This window comes from Penicillium waksmanii (assembly GCF_028829765.1).
Source record: "Penicillium waksmanii strain IBT 27052 chromosome Unknown utg000001l:1.0-4852451.0:1.0-4856178.0, whole genome shotgun sequence".
Taxonomy (NCBI): domain Eukaryota; kingdom Fungi; phylum Ascomycota; class Eurotiomycetes; order Eurotiales; family Aspergillaceae; genus Penicillium; species Penicillium waksmanii.
The window spans coordinates 2345212-2358425 of record NW_026643248.1 but is presented as its reverse complement, the minus strand read 5'-3'; the positions used below and the strand labels follow the sequence as shown (position 1 = coordinate 2358425).

Here is a 13214-nt window from a genome sequence, read left to right as displayed (position 1 = left end):
TACTACTACTGTATGACATATAGGGAGGCAAAGTGAACAAGGGAGACCTCAGGCTACTAGTATTATGGATGATGGCAGTGCCAGTCCACTGCCGCCACCTGGGTACTAGTAGTACTGGCAGCAACCCTGGAAATATATACCTGTGATATAGTAGGTACTCAGGTGTACTAACTACCAATAGGTAGTAGTATGCAAGCCGATCGCCCCAGATAAACCATGGAGCTGCAGAGGTGCATCACATTCCTCCGATGCATGGCGGTTTTAATCGAATTCTTCCCCGTCGATCATTATAATTTGTCTTGAATTTCGACACCGGGGCGATAGTCGGTTTCAACTGTCGAAAAATCCGTTACAATCGTGACCTTAGCGGGTGACTTGCTACAACTCCATTGGGTCGGCTGGTCGCCTACGATCCACCAACGCGACCGGAGAGGGCAGTGGGATGCGCCAGCTCTAAATTTGGGTAGTGTCGAGTAAGCCTTGGGAAAAGGAGTTCTAGGGGAATTCAAGTTGTATGTACACCGTACTCGTAGGCAGCAATTCATGCCAATCATCATGATGACGAGGGCTATTATTGAAAACAAAATGGGACAGAAGAGGGGCTCTATTTCAGTATTTTCGGTTGATTTCACAAGTAGAACTAAACTACCACTGGGAGAGTAGGTATTCGTCAGCCGACCCCAGATCGTTTGAAATCTCTCAATCCGCATGCGCAAGATGCATGAGGGCGTAGAACCAATGCCGGTCTTGCGCAAGGGGGCCATGGTGTGTAGGCGTGCGACTACAGTGATGAGTGATATTCATGTTAGAACCCAATTCGTTGCCTTCTTCCTCTGCGGCTCCAACGCCGTACTGAAAGGGAAGGCGCGACCAGGAACCGATTCGATTACTAATGACTATGACATAAATAGTGCCTGAGGCCTCAACGGTCATACCCGGCGCGTCGAGATTAAGAACAAGAAGAATAACATTGGAGAGGTGAGGGAAAAAAGAGGTCCCAATGAATCTTTTATCATATGCCACCTACTGAGAAGCTTTCTCCATCTCTTCCCATGCATCAATGAATGGTGTTCCAACCATGTCGACGGGACAATCGGTCCAATCCCGTGGGGTTACCACCTCGATGGATATCGCCCGTCATCAGGCGTCAAATAGCTATCATGTAGCCCCGGTGGCTGGAAATAAGAGGCCTTTGACAGATCCATCGCCCCAGGAGGCCCCCAAGCCGGATGCAGGCGTACATCGCATCGCCCTGCGGGGTCCAAGTGAAATATCCAACCCGCCGATTCTCGAGTCGGCCCCATTGGACTTTGCTCGAGCCTCGTTGGCCCCTCCTGTGAACCGATTTACCGCCAGCGCTATCCATCTGGGCCCGGGCGCCAGCGGCTTGGATGAGGAGCATAAGCTCGGAGAACCCGCACCGGGATCCAGTCAGAATCCCTTATTGTCTCTTTCGCATCCCAAATACGGACTTCCTTCGGCTCTCAAGGCCAACTTCGCTGCATTGGGGGTCACCTCTATTTACGCTTGGCAAGCGTCCTGTCTCTTGGCGCGGGGTTTATTATCTGGCGAGCGACATTTGGTCTACACAGCCCCCACTGGTGGAGGCAAGTCCCTAGTGGCGGATGTGTTGCTGCTGAAACGGATCATCGAGAATCCCACCCGGAAGGCCATCTTGGTTTTGCCCTACGTGGCATTGGTTCAAGAAAAGCTTAAATGGCTGCGTCAGATTGTTCAGGGCGTGGAGAAAATCATCCCAGAGGATGAGGATGAGGACGATGGTGACAAATTGCATTTTGCCCGCAAACGATGGAAGCGATTACAAAAGTCCATACGAGTGACTGGGTTCTTCGGCGGAAACCGGACAACTACAACATGGGCGGATACCGACATCGCTGTTTGTACCATAGAGAAGGTGCGTTGCCTCAAGAGGGTCATTGTACACCATTTCCCTTTATTGACATGAGACTTCTAGGCAAATTCGTTGATAAACTCAGCAATTGAAGACTGTAGCATTGGTGACTTGGGTGTTGTGGTGCTCGATGAGCTGCACATGCTTGACGATGAACATCGTGGATATTTGTTAGAGCTGATGGTAACAAAGTTGCTGTTGCTCCAGCAGGATATTCAAATTGTGGGCATGAGTGCTACTCTTTCGGTACGTTGGCGAGCCTTTTCTCTTCGCATTGGAGATTTCTAATACAGGAACAGAATACCGAGATGTTGGCGCAGTGGATGAATGCCAAGTTCTACATTTCCACCTATAAACCGGTTCCTATTGATGAGTACCTGGTTTACGAGAATGTCATTTACCCGGCCGCGACATCAAGGCAGCTTTTCCAAACAGCTTCCAAGTTGACAGCAGCAGCATCGAACACATTGCAAGACTCGATTCCACCGCATCGGACCATTGAAGCGTCTGCTTACAAGGAGCTCTCCAATTCTGCAACAAATTCTATGGTGGCATTGGCAGTTGAGACCGCTATTGCAGGGTTTGGAGCATTAGTCTTCTGTAGTAGTCGGGGGGGCATGTCAAGTCCACTCTGCCACCATAAGTGAGGCGATGCCTGCACTGGCTGAGGGTAATGATGAAATGAACAAGCGACTAGACCTCTTGGCTGAGTTAAGAAGTCTCTCCTGTGGCTTGGACCCGATTCTCCAAAAAACAATCATCAAAGGAGCTGGATTCCATCGTCAGTAAATGCCCGATAAATTTCGTGATCTTGCAAGACTGACACCTGTAAAGATGCCGGCATGACAACGGAGGAACGGGAGTTGATTGCCCAGGCTTACGACCAAGGCGTACTAAGAGTGCTTGTGGCGACTTGCAGTCTTGCCGCTGGCGTGAATCTTCCTGCGCGAAGAGTCATCATCAACGGCGCTCGAATGGGGCGTGACCTGGTGGGTCCCGCAATGCTGTGCGACCATCTCTATGTTATATTCGCGATAAATTTAAGCTGACGATGGCAGACGTCAAATGTGTGGACGAGCTGGGCGCAAAGGCAAGGACAGCTCTGGTGAAACATATTTGATCTGTGTCAAGGCCGACCTTGAGGCGGTATGCGATCTATTGGATGCTGATATGCCAGCCATCGCAAGTTGCTTGGTCCCTGAAAAAAGAGGCCTGAAAAGGTACACTCCTTTTATTTGTGATATCTTTGGATCCGGAAGGCTGACATTTGTAGGGCGCTCCTGGAGGCTGTAGCAACAGGATTGGTCTCGGGATTCGAAGCAATCAAAGAGTACGTGCGCTGTACTCTGCTCTACCTCTCACTCGACAAGAAGTTAGTGTATAGTATCATGGATTCCGCCCTGCAAGAACTCATTAATGAAGGCCTTTTACTTTTGAAAGACGACGAGTCATATGGTGCGACCCTGTTAGGCCAGGCAGTTGTGGCCTCGGCCTTTTCTCCTGAGGATGGACTTTACGTGCACGAGGAACTTAAGCGGGCACTCGAGGCATTTGTTATGGATGGTGATATGCATGTATTCTACATATTCACTCCTCTTCAAGTGGCTATGAACAATCCAATCGACTGGCAGATTTTTCGAGACCAGCTGGATCGTTTGGATGAGAGTGGCCTCCGTGCCCTTCAATATGTTGGCGTCCAACCGGGCTTTGTAAACACAATGTGAGTGGCCACACCTCCCAGTCGCACAAATATTTCCCTCGGCTCACATGGCTCTTGTATTCGGCAGGGTGCAATCTGGGGCATCATTGAAGGAAGCAATCCCAGACCAGCTCAAACAAGCCCGTGTATACCGTCGCGCTTATACTGCATTCCAACTTCGCGATCTGAGCAACGAAGTCCCTCTAGCAACCATTGCTCAACGATACAAAACTCCCCGTGGATCTATTCAAACTCTCGCACAACAATGTCACGGATTTGCCGCCGGGATTGTCAAATTCTGCCAGCGCATGAATTGGGGCATGTTGGCTGCTGTATTGGACCACATGCGCGATCGCCTCGAAGCTGGCGCACGTGCCGATCTACTCGAGATGGCGCAGGTCACATTCGTCAAGAGTTGGACTGCGAGACTGCTTCGGGAGAATGGGTTCAAAGGCCTGCGGTCTTTGGCCGAGGCGAATGCTAAAGATCTCGTCCCAATCCTCATGATGGCATGTTGCCCCTCCTAGCGATCAGTGAAGGGAGATGTTAATCCTTATGCGATTAGGTCAATCCCCGGAAGACGCAGAAAAACCAGCTCTATCCAACTGAAGCAGAGCGGTATGCTGCGAAATTGCTGACCAAGGCAGAGACTATTGTTGCTTCTGCGAATAAATTATGGGGTATTTCAAATCATCGTCGTGAAGATAATGGCTTGCTAATCTTCCTCTCTCTCTCTAGATCGGGAAATGCAAGTTGAATTAGAGGAATGAGCTATGGACTAAGGAGAACTTGGTATTTGGTTGGGTGCATGATAGGATTTCATTCAAAGTTTGCATATGCATAAGGCGTTTTTGATACTCTCATGGATATCACTCCATTGTCCTCAGAAATGTCATTACATCCATGGATACCTAGGTATAAATGATTGAATTCGAGTTAATCAACTGTGGAAGTTGATAAACAATGATACTAGTATAATATTTGCAATAACACATAGCAATGACAAGCCAATCACTGTATACTCAAAAGCCGTTTAAATCATTCTGCGCATTGATCGCATCCCCCTTATCCACAAAGTCTAGTAAGATTGCGTTTGGCGCGCGATCATACAGCCCTTCGCATAAACTAGCCTGCGCTCCGATACTACCATCGCCCGTGGCCGCGTTGGTTTCTCCCGCATGCTGGCGATCCGGAATCTTCACGCCGAAGATGTCCACGTCTAAAAAGTGATTCACGATATACATGCGGCCTGATGCAGAGGCACCGGAGGGTCGGTCGATGGCACAGCTTGAGAAGGACGAGTCGGTAACGTCGTAGGCTGTTTCGAAGTAATAGGCGAACTCGTCAAGGATGTAATCCACCTTCTTCACATCGGCACCGTAATCTATGGGATTGTGTCATCAGAATACATTCAAGTAGGTGAGTGAAGACATTGCTTGGCTGCTTGGTGGTTTTATTCGGGGGCTTACCTAGAAAAACAACTAATCTCTTTCCACTTGATATCAGCTCTCCAATTGTAGGCCATTTATCAATACCCAATGTATCTGGATTTGAAGACGGAACAAATGCGTAGTCGGTAATTCCACTGCTGGAAAACGTATCTCCAAACTCGGAGATATCTACCGAGTCCCCGTTCGTGAGGAGGAGGGTGACGACTTCGTTTGCGTTTGAATCGAGCCAGTCCTTGACAGTACCCAGAAATGACTCTAGTGTTCCTGCATCTTCGAGGAAACACGAAGTATGGCATAACTCTAGGACTTTGTCATCCAGGATGGAATGGTGCGTCTGTGCCTGCAGGAACCGCACACCCATGTCGAGCTGCGCTTTGACATCGATATTCTGATTCTGCTGGGGAAGTTTTCCAACAAAGGCAGAGTCGTGCGAGCCCACGAATGTGACATTTGAGTAAGAACGGTCGCAATACTCTGCGCGGCCGTTGCAGGTCGAAGCCGTTGCGTCGGCAGAATCTCTGGCGCGTAAGTTGCCCACCTCCGGGGCTCCCCAGCTGGTTGGAGCGAGTAAAAGAGTCCCGAATAAGATTCTGACCAGCGCCATAGGGGCTGGGCTCATTTTGACTGGGTATTGACTATGCTTTGTGCTGTTGACAAGGGATGGCCCCAGGTCGGAAACCGAAGCGGAACCGGAGTAGATATTTGGGCTTCGAAGAAATATTCCGAATCACCAGATCTTCTCCTCTGCCGTGACTACTGTCCTGGTGCAGCAGAATGGGGTTGTGACTGATTCATATGCGTAGTAACCACGGGTTGCGAACTGGGAGGTGACCAGCTCCCCAGCATTCCACATGCCGGCGATCCCTAGCCCAAAGGGAAAATAGACAACTAATTTAGAACAAGACCTCATGATCGTGCCGGCCAGAGTGATATCTAGCGCCGAGTATCGCTTGGTGGAGTTAGAAGGCACAAATAGGATCCAGCATCCCGCATCCCCTTGTGACTCGATGTAACGGCAAGCCCCGCACATTAGAGGACAAGGATAAGAAAGGTAAACAATACGCGCAGAAAGCGGCATAGGTCCTGCTTCGGGGAGTGCCTTGAGACGCCACAAATCCTATTTCAAAGGCCGATCGGAGCCAGCCATGCAGGTGCATGACGGCGGCTTCGTGGTCGCATAGGGGTCAGGACAGCCGGCCAATGATGGAAGGGTTTGGAGGCATCCAGGAGGATTCATTGGTGATTGGCGACAGGCGGGTGTAGTATAGAAGAGATCTGCCCCTTTTTGACTGTATATTTTCTTGCCTTTTTTGCCTTTGGGGTGGAACTTGAAATAACCCATGTTGCTGGCGTTCAGAGAATTGAGTATGGAACAAGTGATCTATATACTGCCAGTGGAGATATGGACGTGGTGCAAGCGGCAATTTGAAGAGAATCACGTCAGAAATGTAAGTATTCTAAGTAGTTAGAATAAGTCAGTAAGTTAAAATGCAGGGGTTGACTCACTATCATTGTAAAAATGAATCAGGTGGAGGGAGGAGAGAGTATCAATATGCCAACAGCCACAGTGGCTGAGCTCGGGCCGATCCATTCCAGGCCAACTGGGGAGCTCCTTCCTGGGCAGCGCCAAGCGCCGCCAATTCCAGGCAGAAGGTGCTCAGTACTCCGACTCCACATGTTTACCACCTCCGAGCCGCACGACCCCGTTCTCATCCCACACTGGAACCTCCGATCAACCCCCCCCAGATTCTATCCTTTGCGACCGCGCTATTTCACATCCCACATTACCTCGCTGGCTTGTCCACGCTTTTCCCCTGACGCGGCGCCAGCAATGATCATTCGACGACCTTCTTCATGAGCTCGATGGCTGAGGGCAGTGAAGGCTGGGTACGAGAGGATGAGGATGAGCTTGACCTAGGCCCGGACGCTGACGACTCTCAACTACTCGATTATGGCGCTACCGATCTCCCTGGGCCTTCCCCGCAGGAGTCGGTCGAGCACGACTTGGAGGAATTGGCGGAGCTGGGCGAATTGGACACGATAGACAATGCGCAAGACCAAGCATCGGAGAGGACGGCACAGCCCGGAGATGCTGGGCTTCCACAAACCCCACCCAATCGATACACAGAGTTTCCGGGGGCTTCAGGAAGCATGGATGGAACATCCTCTACTCCGGATGACTCGCCGTCCCTACATGTAAGTGCCGCGATTGGCCCATGCGTAAATGATAATAGCCTACTAATTGGCGACAGGGCTCCATTATCTCCTCTCAAAGTAGCAGCGCTCTGGCTCTAAGAGGTTCTTCACGATTGAGTCCTAGTCCGAGTCCAGCGCATCGTCCGTTCGATCTCCGCTTTCAATCCCGTCTCTCCTCATCACCGCTCGCCGCATCAAGAACCGGCTCGCCTTTCCTCGTACACCTCCATTCCAGACAGTCCTCTATCACTAGCCAGGTCTCACCCACCCCTGAATCCGACAATGACACACCTCAGAGTCCCTGGGATGTGGTCCGGTGGACAAAGCTGCGCAAGATCACCGGTCAGGCCTTTTCGGAGATCGGAAAACGCAACTTCGGCCGGCCAACCTGTTTGGCGGTTTCAACCAGCATCGTGGTCGGTACTTCCAAGGGAATTATTCTAGTCTTTGACTACCAACAAAGCTTGAAGCACATCATTGGAACCGGAACCAAAGGTTTGTCGAGCGCTTTCCCTCATCGTTCTTCTTTCAGGCTGTTAACCATATACCAGCTCTGGAATGCGGCCAAATAACAGCATTGGCATTGTCTGCGGATCATTCTACTGTGGCTGGAGGTCATGAGTCGGGGGATATATTCACCTGGGAAATATCGCGGTCCGCAAAACCTTTTCTCCATATACCACCAATTCCAGCGAGCCAAATAGAAGCCCGGGTCTCTGATGGCCACATTGCGGGCGCGTCTGTCATTCATATCGGGTTCCTTGGCACTAGGCGTACTGCCATTGTCTCAGCCGATACAAGAGGAATGGCCTTTTCGCATCTGGCAACGCGAGGCATGGGCGCAGTTGGGCGCTCCATGAAATCAACGAGGATCCTTGGTCGGTATCCACAGATGGCACCGGAAGAGCGTCGCCGAAAGCCCAGCTCAGTCCTGGCGTTCTCTCCCCTTCCCCTCGGCAATGTTGAGCAGCCTTCAGACCCATTAGGACTCGTCGCCATGTTGACGCCTTATCTCCTGGTCATCGTTTCTACCACTCCGGTTGCTCAGACACAACACAAAGCACCTCGACCAAAAGAGGTCCCGGCTCACAGTGCTATGACTGGGGCATTGGCTTGGTTCCCGGCTATTCGGTTGAAAGGGAAAGATAGCCAGACATCAAATACCAAACTGGTCTACTGCTGGTCGAATGTCTTGACGGTGCTCGAAGTCTCAGAAGCAGAGTCTGATGAACCCGTTGACAAAGACAGGCCGCCTAGCCTGGTTTTCCAAGCACGTAGTAGGTGGAAAGCGGACGAGGCCATTGTCGCTGTTCAATGGTTGAGCCGTTCCGTGCTAGCCGTTCTTACAATAACTCAACGCCTCCTGATTCTCGAGGACTATTCAATGCACGTGACAGATTCTATCGATCTTGCATATCGACATATTTATCATGTGGATCTCTTCTCGTCACAGCTTCATAATCTGGTGGAACAACTCGATGAAGAAGATACGTCAATGCACGGTGTGGTGGCTGATGCATTCTACATGAGCTTCCGTGCCTACAAGGGGCGCTTGTTTTTGCTTGGATACAATGAAGCTCTCGTTGGCAATCTATCAAACTGGGCAGATAGACTCCTGGCTCTGATGGAGGGTGGTGACTTCATCGGTGCCATCCGATTGGCGACTTCTTATTACACAGGCACCGCAGAAAAGCTTACGGTTGGTCTTCCCGAAGAGGATAATCTGAGACAACCGATTGTTCAGGAGAAACTGTTGGAAATGATCTCTGCATCTCTCAAGTACGCTTTCGGTCGCAATACCGAGGCGGACAACGGGCGGGTTGGGAGTCCACAACTCGAGGAACTCGCCGAAGTGTCGATTGCTGCCTGTATTTGCATGGCGAATGAAGAATTCATGTGGGAGGAAGTGTTTCTTTGGTATGAAGAAAATGAATCTGCGGGGATTTTCTTGGACGTTCTTGAGCCCCGTATCGTCAATGGGACCATTCGCTCGCTTCCTCCTACGGCAGTCAAAGCCCTCATCAACCATTTTATTCAGACTCATCCTGCTGGCCGACTAGAAGAGATCATCTGTCTTCTGGATACTACAACCATGGACATTGATCAAGTGACGACGCTATGTAAGCAACATAATCTGTATGATGCATATGTTTACGTTTGGAACCGCTGCCTAGCGGACTATGTGGGCCCCCTGGAGGACCTTATACAACTTATTCCTACCCAGACCGAACCTTTGGCCAATGGAGACTTTACGACGGAAATGTTAAAGCACACAAACGCGATGAAAATATTTCCCTATCTATCGTTCGTTCTCACCGGGCGCATTTATCCCACTGGCGATCGTCTAGACGAGGTCGAGGCGTCGCGGGCCAAACTCGCTTTGTATCAATACCTCTTTTCGGGCCATCTGTCTGGCCCAGGATCTGGCATGACTTCCGACGACACCGATTCATTCTCGCCTCTCCGAGCAGTTCTCAAATTCGATGCGTCTAGCTTCATGAGTATGCTGAACGAGGCCTTTGAGGATAGCTTTCTGAACGAGCCTGATTCAGAAGACGGTCCAACCCCAGGTGCATCGATAAATCGACAGTATCTGATTAGCATTTTGCTTCAAGTGATGGAGGGGTCCTCATTTTCACCTACTGAAACCATTTACCTGGATATGTTTGTTGCACGCAATCTCCCCAAATACCCTCAGTATATCCTTCTTTCAGGAACAACTCTCCACCAAGTTCTTGTCCGGCTATGCCGGTATCCGGAAGAAGACATGGCAGATGATTGTGAGCTAAGCGTGGAATACTTGCTGTCTTTCTATCACCCACCGGATATCCAAAGTATGGTACCTTTGTTCAAGGAAGCTCAGTTTTTCAGAATTCTCAAATCGACATATCGCTCTGAGAAACAATACCCGCAATGGATCCTGACGTATCTGGATGATCCGAATGGCAAGGAATCTATCTTCACTGCTTTACATGACTGTCTTCGCTCGGGATCAAGCCTGGGAAAGAAACAGAGAAGGGATGTGGTAGATGTGGTGAAAGAGCATGCCCAGCAAATCGCCGCCATCGATGTGAACCAGGCTGCTCAGACAATGCAAGAATTAGCACCTGAAACCCACACAACGTTTCTCCAGGTGCTAGACGAGGATGTCTACAAACAATACCAGTATCTCCTGGTCCTCGTGGAACCTCAGAGTCAAAGTGGAGACAGTCGGCCCTGTCCCTCGGTGGAAAATTGGATGATTGAACGCTATGTACAGCTGCTTTGCAGATTCAATCCACCTCATGTGGCTCAATTTGTCGATGGCCTACGGGTTGGCGATATTCATCTAGAGAAGCTGCTTCCCTCTATCGAAGAAAGTGGAGCGATTGATGCAGCGGTCATTCTGCTTGCGCGACAAGGTCAAGTGCGGCCTGCCCTGGACCGTCTTATTGCGCACTTGGGTACGCTAGAATCAGCCTTGGTAGGCATCATTCAAAGTGTTCGAGAAGCCCCAGACACGGCTAGCACGACCGAGGCAATTGACGATCTCTTGGAATCTTTGGACAAATATTCTGGAGTCGGAACTTGGCTTTGCCAGGGCCAGACCAAGACAGCCAAGCAAACCCGGCCTAATACGAATGGGCATCGTGGTACATCTCCGATTGAACAGCCTCTGGCATTTGATGAGAGCCTTTGGCTGGACCTCATCGAGGCCGTGGTTCGCACCGCAAGCAGTGTCTTCGCACTTATGCGGGGCCACCAGATTAATAATGCCGCGCAAGCCCAGACTGGCGAACTTCTGAGTGGCGAGACTGGGCGATTAACGACATCTTTCCGATCCCTGGTTCAACAAGTCTTCACTGCTTTGTTGAATAGCACCGTTAAAGGTGGCGGGCTATCAATGAGTGAACGCACCGACTTGTCGTTCCTGCGTATCCTGCGGTCGTTCCTGACCCGGGCTGCCAGTTGGTCACCCTCGTTACTTGAGCTGCGGGCCGTCCTCGCTTCCGTCTTCTCTGCCTACTCCTACGAGAGGTCACTTCTGACCCTTGCCAACGGTATGCTTGATCGCGATCTCTTTGTTCATGTGGACGAAGTCAGTCGACTGCGGCAGCATGGCTGGCGCCCCCGTGGACAGGTCTGTGAAGTATGCCACCGACGAATCTGGGGACCAAGTATTGGCTCCCCGCACTGGGCCGCATGGGAGAAGAAGCAGAACGATGACCGAGAGCGTCGCATCGCCAAGCGTCTTGAAGAGGGTTACGATCCGGCGCTTGAAAGGGGGAAGGGCAAGGCTGCTGCCGTCGGTGCAATTCCGCCGTCACATCTGCTGACCTCCAAACCCACGGGAGTTAGTTCTGCTGAGCACGAGCACGATGCTCTCGATGAAGAAGATGGGCCAGGGGGCAGCGTGTCTGGACCCCTCGAGAAGATCCCCCTTGAACCGGTGGTAGTTTTCTCCTGCCGTCATCTTTATCATCGGCAGTGTGTTCTAGACGCAATTCGAACTCCGGGACGACCCACTGAGCAGCCTGCAGCATTTCAGCGCGAGAATGCCGACTGGCCTTTCACTGAGCTATTTTGCCCGGCTTGTAAATAGATTTCTACTGGTAGCGACACTTTCTACGTCCCGCTTTTCCCCCTCTCCCCTTATCACGATTGTCCACCTTTTCCATCCTATGTGATCTGGTTGGAGGACCTTACAGATGGCCCCCCTGAAGAGCATGAGCGGGATCTGTCATATAGTCTCTTTTTTCATTTCTTTTTTAATGCCCCTGCAATATCATTGAGCGTATTTGGCATTTGCTCCGTGTGAGGTAGTTCATACTAGAGACTTTCCGAGTTAGATCTACCCGTGGCTTCCGCGATCCATGTCGCTGGCCTGTACTTCGTACTCGGACATTTCAGTTCCATATACTCCGTATATACTCCGTATGCTCCGTAGTTCCATAGTTCCAGTGGCTTGCATATTACAAGGGCTTGGCTTTCCCCAGGAACGCCCTGTCAGAGTAAATGAAGCCCGAGGTGATGTATCTGTGACATCTGTGAATCCATGTGGGTCGCATTGAAGATATCAGGGCGATCTTCCGTGGCATTGTCCTAACGTAGTATGTCGAGGATCGTGTAGAGTACAGATGCCGTGCTCAGATGGATCGAGATTGCGACCGTGGATTAAGAGGACCAGGGCTGACGCGGAAGTGCGTGGATGTACTTCTCTGCACTATGGCAAGCAGTGTATACTGCAGAGTACCCTGACTGCATACTCCCTTCGCCACTCAAAAGAAAACCCCCCTTCCACTTCCACCTTCCAGTTCCATCTGCCTCCTTTATGCATTTCTTCTCTCTGATCTCTCCATCTGCCGAACAAATACCGTCAGTCATCATTCCCTTGGTACCGGTGACGATTGGAAGGATGAAAGAAAAAAATCAAAAGCTTATTCCCGATATCGCGACGGCGTATGCCTATTCGTCGATCATCCTTGCCACCTCCGGCTGAGTACAACCAGTGACACCGCGCAGCCGACTCGGCAGCAGGGCTTTCTTTTCCGTCCTGCAGCGCTGGGCGAGTCATCAGCCGCGACGCGGGGATCGTCCTTTGGTTCCGAAACACCCAGCCGAACAAGTGCAAACCTTAAGGCGCTTGATGAATCCACATGCCCACCCCCTCCAACTCCTCCAAAGTGGACCCTATCGCTGGAAAAGAAGGCGGCAGATCATATCACCCCCGCCCAATAGGATGCACTAGCGCTGTGAAAGAGATGCATACATACTATCACCTTGGGGAGGGCGCTACTATCTCCACCCCCTCCCTTCTTCTTTGAGCAATTGCTTGTCGCTTTCCGCCTCATCTGATGCATAACGCGGTATGTGTCGTCGTCGACCACCGCTGTCCGCGTAGTCCGCGCAGATGATCCGCTCCCCTTCCCTCCAACCCATCCCAGCCGGTCGAATAATCGGCAACGGTCTGGACCAA

General features: G+C 51.0%; 3 protein-coding genes across 3 annotated transcripts; 2 read left to right on the top strand and 1 right to left on the bottom strand.

Annotated features, from left to right (window-relative positions):
* Window positions 1-1078: 1078 nt before the first annotated feature.
* On the top strand, window positions 1079-4381 carry N7481_000851 (DEAD/DEAH box helicase; the record flags this gene model as incomplete). Its single annotated transcript, XM_057260070.1, has 10 exons — window positions 1079-1915; window positions 1976-2158; window positions 2212-2492; window positions 2557-2693; window positions 2747-2918; window positions 2971-3132; window positions 3186-3632; window positions 3700-4120; window positions 4177-4291; window positions 4350-4381. 10 exons carry the CDS (start codon window positions 1079-1081, stop codon window positions 4379-4381), a joined length of 2787 nt encoding a protein of 928 aa, XP_057127902.1.
* A 252-nt stretch (window positions 4382-4633) lies between these two features.
* On the bottom strand, window positions 4634-5681 carry N7481_000850 (uncharacterized protein; the record flags this gene model as incomplete). Its single annotated transcript, XM_057260069.1, has 2 exons — window positions 4634-4995; window positions 5081-5681. 2 exons carry the CDS (start codon window positions 5679-5681, stop codon window positions 4634-4636), a joined length of 963 nt encoding a protein of 320 aa, XP_057127901.1.
* Window positions 5682-6916: 1235 nt separating this feature from the next.
* Window positions 6917-11840, top strand: N7481_000849 (CORVET complex membrane-binding subunit VPS8; the record flags this gene model as incomplete). Its single annotated transcript, XM_057260068.1, has 3 exons — window positions 6917-7258; window positions 7315-7753; window positions 7810-11840. The coding sequence occupies 3 exons, from the start codon at window positions 6917-6919 to the stop codon at window positions 11838-11840; spliced, it is 4812 nt and encodes a 1603-aa protein (XP_057127900.1).
* Window positions 11841-13214: the final 1374 nt, after the last annotated feature.